This window comes from Impatiens glandulifera, chromosome 6, assembly GCF_907164915.1.
Source record: "Impatiens glandulifera chromosome 6, dImpGla2.1, whole genome shotgun sequence".
NCBI lineage: Eukaryota > Viridiplantae > Streptophyta > Magnoliopsida > Ericales > Balsaminaceae > Impatiens > Impatiens glandulifera.
Genome location: NC_061867.1, coordinates 11,488,002 through 11,496,364, shown reverse-complemented (window position 1 = coordinate 11,496,364; position 8,363 = coordinate 11,488,002). Strand labels below are relative to the sequence as shown.

General features: G+C 26.4%; 1 protein-coding gene across 1 annotated transcript; it reads right to left on the bottom strand.

The window, feature by feature from the left end:
• Positions 1–2,251: 2,251 nt before the first annotated feature.
• On the bottom strand, positions 2,252–3,954 carry LOC124943150. Its single transcript, XM_047483704.1, has 5 exons — positions 3,781–3,954; positions 3,383–3,544; positions 3,222–3,275; positions 2,712–2,858; positions 2,252–2,602 (listed from the first exon to the last, which is right to left on the bottom strand). Exons 1-5 carry the CDS (start codon positions 3,952–3,954, stop codon positions 2,252–2,254), a joined length of 888 nt encoding a protein of 295 aa, XP_047339660.1.
• Between the last annotated feature and the right edge of the window lie 4,409 nt (positions 3,955–8,363).

Here is an 8,363-nt window from a genome sequence, read left to right as displayed (position 1 = left end):
AAGTGGAAGGCTTTAAGTGCAGACCAATTGGATTCACTGTGGACTGCTATCAAGGTAATACTTATAACTTGATTAATATACATTACGTCATTAAATAATTATTTGTAACATTTGGATGTTATTTTTTTCAGGATCCGTTCGAAGCGACTAATGGCGACATTGAGTATTTTCGAAAGACCGGGTTGGGACACGCCAATCAGATATGGGATAGATGGCGGTCGGATTTGAACAAGAATTATATCCGCGTCCACAAAGGAGACGAGGCGGCGGTACTGGCTAATCCTCCACCGGACTACGATCGAGATGATTGGGAGTTTGTGTGTCGCAACCATTTCTTCACAGAAACGTTTAAGGTACGGTTTCATAATTCAAATAAAAGTTGATATTAATTAATCTAACTTAATTTGTTATTTCAAATACAGAGACACAATTCTACAAATATGAAGAATCAGAAGAATCTAAAATTCCCGCATCGAACGGGAAGTAGACCGTTTGCACAAATTGAAGACGAGTTGGTAAGTACATTATTTGTAATAACTTAATATGTAGATTGTTATTAATTATATAAATCATTTATTTCAACAGGCGATTGAAATGGGACGGCCACCGTCTGTAATTGAAGTATTCAAGAGGACCCGTACACCAAAACCGACACAAGAAAACCCAACACCCGTCCCGGACGAACACGTGCAAGAGAAAATTGTAAGTGAATTGAATAAGTCTAGTTTTTTATTATAGAAATGATATTTTATTTGAATTGTGCAGGCTGAGATGGAAGAGGTTGTTAGTAACGAACCGGGAATATCGGATTTTGAATTGACGGAGAGGGTGTTCGGACAACAAAAACATGGGGTAGTGTTCGGAATGAGATCAAGCGTCCGGCCCACACACTTTCGTGAGGATCGTCGTAGTGGAAACAGTTCACAGCGAAACAGTGAGCGATTGTTAGAAGAGAATCAAATAATGAAGCTCAAGCTGGAGGAACTGGAGAAGAGAGATGAAGAAAGAAGGCAGAAAATGGAAGAATTGCAATCGGAAAAGCAAGAAATTGTGGAAAGAATGGAGAGGGAGAAGTTAGAGATTACCGAAAAAATGGAGAGGGAGAAGTCAGAGATTACCGAGAAAATGGAGAGAGAGAAGTCAGAGATGAACGCGAGAATGGAGAGAATCGAATTATATATGAGGCAACAACCACCTCCTCCCCCCACAAGCTAAGGTTGTTTCGATTCAAAACATGTTTTCATTATAGGTTGAATTTATAACAGATTGTTCGGAATATTAGTTTGGTTTCGAATTTTGTAATGTTCAAGATCAATTAATGTGGTCGTTTAATGTATTCTGCATTTCTTTTATCATTAATATATTGGTTTGGCTGAACAGGTTTTGGTTAGGTTTGGTTGCGAGCAAAATAATCCGCACATTTTTAAAAATTTAGGGGAAAAAACCGAAAGTAATATTGAAATCTCTCGGTTTTTCTCTTTTTGGAAAAAACGAGAGATATTAGAAACCTCTCGGTTTTAAGCCAAAGAGAAAACCGAGAGTTATATGACAAACCCTCGGTTTTTATCCTAAAGAGGAAAACCGAGAGTTATTTACAAAACTTTCGGTTTTCCTCTTCGGGTAAAAACCGAGAGTTTTAATATAACTTTCGGTTTTCTTGAAAAGGAGAAAAACGAGAGTTAGTGGAAAACTCTCGGTTTTACAAGAAGAGGAAAACCGAGAGTTATTTACAAAACTTTCGGTTTTAACCGAAGAGGAAAACCGAAAGTTTTGTAAATAACTCTCGGTTTTCCTCTTCGGGTAAAACCGAAAGTTCTTTGCAAAACCCTCGGTTTTTCCACAGAGAAAAACCGAAAGTTATTTGTAAAAAGAGGAAAACCGAAAGGTCTTTATAAAACCCTCGGTTTTTCCACAAATGAGGAAAACCGAGAGGTCTTTGTAAAACCCTCGGTTTTTCCAAAAGAGAAAAAACCGAAAGTTCTTGTAAAACCCTCGGTTTTTCCACAAAGAGAAAAACCCGAAAGTTTTCATATAACTTTCGGTTTTTCTCCTTTTCAAAGTCCCGACAGTGTCAATACCGAGGGATGGCGAGGGTTACTAAAACCTTCGGTAAGGTGTCTTCACCGAAAGTTATAGGGTCAAAACCGAGAGTTTTAACTCTCGGTTTTGACCCCTTTTTCACCAGTGTTGTTATTGCAATTTTTAAACAGGATGTCTTAGTTGGACAGTCTAATATCTATAATATTTATTTTTAATTATAGAATTGAGAATAACCGGGTCCTCCATAAAACATAGTATCATTATTAACAAGAATCACACCATAATAAGGAACTGTGCTATCAACTGGATGCAGAATTCCTTCGACTGGTTGTTTGTTCTGGTCATATATTCTAATTCCAGATATAAAACTTGCTCCCTGTTGATGGGGATATAGTCCATTTCCCATTTGAGTAGTTGTGTGGTGACCATCTTTTTCTGAATTAAGAATCTCTCCACCAAAGTCCACTCTATCAGCATATTCACTCAATGCAGTGAAGAGATTCTTAGGAAAATATCCTATGTCAACACCATTTACATCTAGCCACCAGTGTCCATTCTCACCCTGTAAATGAATAAAATATAAGTTTTTTTTTTTATTATATCAATATAAATTAATTATTAAAAGTTTATACAAGTTTGAATTGTTTCAAAATACTAGTATTTAGATTTACCTTGTAGACCATAATTGTTATTCCACTTGTTTGTCCTCCAACAATGGAAATAGGAGAAATGACTTGACCAAGTTTAACGCTGAAATCAACTTGTACAAATCCAGGGCAATCAGAATCATAACAACCTGTAGTATTGTAATTATCTCTCTGTATAAACAATAAAACAATTCCATCAATTTAACACAATCCCATTAATTTAACAAATATGTTGTTAAATTAATTAATGCTTATGACATACACACCATCGAAATTTTTAAATAACAAGTATTATATATAAATAATGATGGGCGATAATGTTGAAAATATGAGAAAATTTGAATAAAAAAATCTAAAGAGTATTAATAAATAATGATAAAATAAAAAAAAAATATTTAATATATATATGATATTTTAGTATTTTGATTAATAAATTAAGTAAGGTTAAGGTTAAGATGAGAGAAGTAGTGGGATGATGTTTGGATTATGTTGAATTATTTTAAATAATCCTACCAAAAATATCATAATACTTACCGTCCAAAATGTGAAGAATCTTGGTTCATTATCACCATATCTTTTTGGAAAAACCTTGGATAGCATTAACAATAACAACAAAAATAAAACGGGTTAATTTCTTTATTAAAATTTCTAGATTCTCATGTTGAATTTTTTTTTTTTTTTTTTGTTATACTTACTGTCCATCCGACTTCAATGGTATTTAAGTCTGCACCAAATCCTGAACTAATCCATAGTTGAGCTAGACTAAATTCATCATGGTTGACTTTAGGTTTCCATATACTAAGCATTGCACTTGCTCCAAAGAATCGACCATCAACATAACTTCGGACGAAAGCATACTTCAATGGACAATAGAAATGATGATAGAAAAGATCAACATATAAAATATTAATATTTTCAATTTTTTCTAAAATGCAATTATTGTAAGTTCGTATAGTATACTATAACTAAATTTAAATAAATATATATATATATATATCTATCGCTGAATTTTGAAGTTATTTTTTATATTGGGAATGCTATAATAGGTTTGAATGTTTTATTAAATGAAAGTTGAGTTGAGTTCTTTGATTACCTCGTGTATCCCCTCAGGACCTACAAATAAGCTACTATTGAAATGAGAACGCAGGAGCGAAGGGTGTTTGCGAGTGATAGAACTTGTACTTCTTCTAACGGGGGCAATTCCTTCGGGGCATTTTTCGTGTTCTTGCCAATCTTGAGATATTTCTCCCTTGGATGATGACTGCATTTTTATTTTGACGGGATAAGAGTTATGTTCCATCTAGTTGAATTTGAATTATCAAACATTTGTAGAAGATTTATTTTTATTTTTTCTAATATATATTAAGGTAATAGTGTATTTTAACTAAATTCAAAACTGAATCTAAGTTTAAAAGAAAGTATCAAATATCTTGTATGAATATTAATTAGATGAATATTGTTCTAAAATATATCTTAATATATATTAACAAATTTATTAACGTTTTTCCAAATAAAATCGATAAATTCAATCAATGAAATAAAGTTAATTATACCTTTAAATCTATATTATTATCATCTATAGGATAATGGTTGGATGCAAGTTGATTATCGATGTTAACACAATCAATCATATCATGCTCACCCTACAAAATAAATAATATAAGAAAACATAATAAAGATGATAAATAATCCATATATATACATAAAACTTATAATTGGACAAGAATTGTAATGAACCACTATGGTTTGAACAGTATATGAATTGCAATGTTATTAAGGGTGCTAAAAATATTGAACAAACAATATTATGTTTCTTGAGAGCCATTAAAGAGTTTATATTAAAAAATGGTCTCTTTCTTAAGATGAATCATTTACACGTTTCCATCCTATTTAAATATAGATTGTTTAAACAATAACTTGGCATTACAATAACTCCTTTCTACTACTTTTGAAAAAAGTTTTTCTAATTCTTGAAATATTTTCTCTTTTATGACTTGTTTTTAGGTTTTAATAGCCTAATTTCTATTTGTAGATAAACCTTCCCTTATTTGTATTAAATAAGTCTCAAAACTTTAAATTTTGATATATATATATATATATATATATATATATATATATATATATATATATATATATATATATATATATATATATATATATATATATATATATATATCTCAAATTATCATAATTTTAGTCATTTCAAATTTTCTCACAAAATAAACGTCCACCATCTTACTCTAACATATTTTTTTTTCTTAATTAATTTACCAAATTTGTTATAGCAAAATATCGATTTGTTTTTCAATTATTCTCACGCATTAGACATTCTTAAAACATTCAAACCGTATTCAACTATTTTAAACGAATATATCTCGAGATAATACAACATTTAAAATACAAATACAGTTACTTAAACCGACTTTGACAAATTAGAATACATAAATCTCAAAAGTAATACGTCTAAAACGTCTCTAAATATTATTTTATTTACAAACATTAGAAACTAATTAAAAAACGAAAATAATACGTTAAAATAAAATGACGAAAACTTTGTCTATTTGAGAAAAACTTTAAATAACTTAAATATTGATAATTCAAGTATCATATGACACAATTCAAAGTTCGAGCATTATTATTGAGTTAGATTTTATATTTTATTTGGTGTAATATTTTGTTTAGCTAGATTTTTTGTCATAAATCCTCTTTTATATTATAGTGATTATTTAGTGAGATTGACCCACTCAAATAACAAATGTTTAATTTTTTTTAATAGTGTAATGCATTTAATTGTTTTTATCATTAAGATTGAGTTAGATTTTATATTTTATTTGGTGTAATGTTTTGTTTAGCAAGATTAAATATGTAATTTTTAATTAATTTTTTAAAATTTGTTATATATATATATATATATTTATTTTTATTATTTTTTGAATTGAGGAGAACTAACATAACACTCCATACAAATAGCTTCGCTTCAACTCAAAAGGTTTTGAGTTGGAATTGAACCCTCGACTTTTTAATCTTTTAAGACGATTCTTACCACTAGACTATCTTGGTGAATTATTTTACTATATTAAAGGATGATAATTAATTTATTTACATTTATTTATTAAGTATGTGTTTATCAATTTTTACAATCAACCTAAATGAATTAGAGAATTTGAATATGTTTTTATTGGTCAAGTAAAGAGTCATTAAATTGACTTAGAGCATCTCGAACGGTATTATGCGTGCCCTTTTTCACTCCAACCGGACACCATTCGTAAACGCATGCGTTTGAACGTCTCTCGTCTCTCTCCTCCAGCCAACTTGCGTTGGCACTGTTCATTCCCATTTTGGCCATTTTTCAAAATGACCCTTAATCTTTATATATATATATATATATATATATATATATATATATATATATATATATATATATATATATAACCTTATATATCTATAATCAAAATTAAGCTTTAAACTTTTTTTTCTTTTTAAGATAAAAGTAATAATATTTTTAAATGTATAGTTAAATCATTAAATTATATTATATTTAAAATTTTATTTAATTTATTTATATTTTATAATTTATTTTATAGTTACGAATAAACATATAAATTTATTATTTTTATTAATAATGTTTGTTTATTTAAATGTATTATTTAATTATTTTTATTATGTATGAATTGTTGATATATAATTAATTTTATTAAATGAATAAGAAAAGATTGGGGTTAAATATGTGAAGTTAATAAATATATAAATAATATTAATAAGGTTAAAAAGTTAGTGTAAAAAGAAATATTTTAATAATATTCTTTTGGGTTTGGAAATGAATTTTGGGTTGTAGATAAATTACTGTTTGATGTGATGTTTATTGCATTTTAGGTTTGAGAATTAGTTTGTGGGTTAGAAATAGTCTTACAAGACTTTTCTACATGTATATTAAAAATAATTTAGACTAGTTTTTTTTTTATTATATATATATATATATAATCAGTTATCACATTATATTAATTTTTCAGCTATTTCTTACAAACTCTCATGGACAAATTTTATTATCATACATATATACTATACTAATTGGTAAAAAACATTTTCAACATATTGACTTTATTTATTTCAATTATTTATCGTTATAAAATTCAAATATGAATAAATAATGGTTATATATATTTTTAATTTGTCATATTATTTAACCTATAGTTGTTTAAATGTTGTAGATATTATTTTATATCATTCGTAATGACAATCGTGCAAATTATTTAGTAGAGATTCTTTTGTAATAGTTATTTGATTTTCTTAATCACTTATTGTTATTAAATACAAATGTACTTGTCTTAAAAGAAAAGAAAATTATAGTTGAATCATCTTGATTGATATTTTAATTAATTTTTTAAATTAATCATACTATTTAACAGATATATTATAGTTTGGTTCTTTAAATTTTTTAAATTAATTTTCGTGGTGTATTTTTTATTTCATTTAAATTTTGTTTGGAAATGAGTTTTTGGGTTAGAGATGAATTAATATTTGATGTGATGTTTACTGCATTTTAAGAATGAGTTTGTGGGTTGAAGATGGTTTTACACAAAAGCCTTGTCTATATATATATTAAAAATAATTTAGACTAGTTTTTTTTATTTTATATATATATATATATATATATATATATATATATATATATATATATATCACATTATATTAATTTTTCAGTTATTTCTTAAAAACTCTCATGGACAAATTTTATTATCATACATATATACTATACTAATTGGTAAAAAACATTTCCAACATATTGACTTTATTTATTTCAATTACTTGTCGTTATAAAATTCAAATATGAATAAATAATGGTTATATATATTTTTAATTTGTCATATTATTTAACCTATAGTTGTTTAAATGTTGTAGATATTATTTTATATCATTCGTAGTAATGACAATCGTACAAATTATTTAGTAGAGATTCTTTTATAATAGTTATTTGATTTTCTTAATCACTTATTGTTATTAAATACAAATGTACTTGCCTTAAAGAAATAAATAATAGTTGAATCATCTTTATTGATTGATATTTTAATTAATTTTTTAAATTAGTCATACTATTTAACAGATATATTATAGTTTGGTTCTTTAAATTTTTTAAATTAATTTTAGTGGTGTATTTTTTATTTCATTTAAATTTTATAATTGAACAATAATTAATTTAGTATGATACAATAAATTTAACTATACTATAATATATGTATTTAATAAAAAGTATCCCATAATACTTTATGCATATCAATTATATATATTTTCATTCAAAGGTATCAAAACCTTCATTTACAATTAAATCTTATATCTAGATTCATTTCTAATAGACTTCTCTTTTATTTATGGTAAATAATAGTCATTTTGAATAATCAATTTTATTAAAATAATGACTAAAATCTTATTATTAAAATTTTAATACATAACCTATTAATTAACAAAATTAAATATTAGACCAATATATATATATAACTAAATAAAATAAATTAGACAAAAATGTATACAAGATGTGTTTTTTTTTACTATAATAGATAATAAATAAACTTAATAATTGATAACTAAGAAATTCAAATTAATAGAAAATATGCAATATCTTTTAATATTTGCAATAAATAATAATTTAAATTTAAGTAGAAAATGTATAAGGAAATTAAA

Excerpts from the sequence above, each read along its gene's own strand:
- LOC124943150 (XM_047483704.1), bottom strand. The coding sequence starts at position 3,954 with ATGCAGTCATCATCCAAGGGAGAAATATCTCAAGATTGGCAAGAACAC. Across the intron at positions 3,545-3,780 it reads GTCCTGAGGGGATACACGAG|TATGCTTTCGTCCGAAGTTA; the intron begins GTAATCAAAGAA and ends TGTCCATTGAAG. Across the intron at positions 2,603-2,711 it reads TAACAATTATGGTCTACAAG|GGTGAGAATGGACACTGGTG; the intron begins GTAAATCTAAAT and ends ATTCATTTACAG.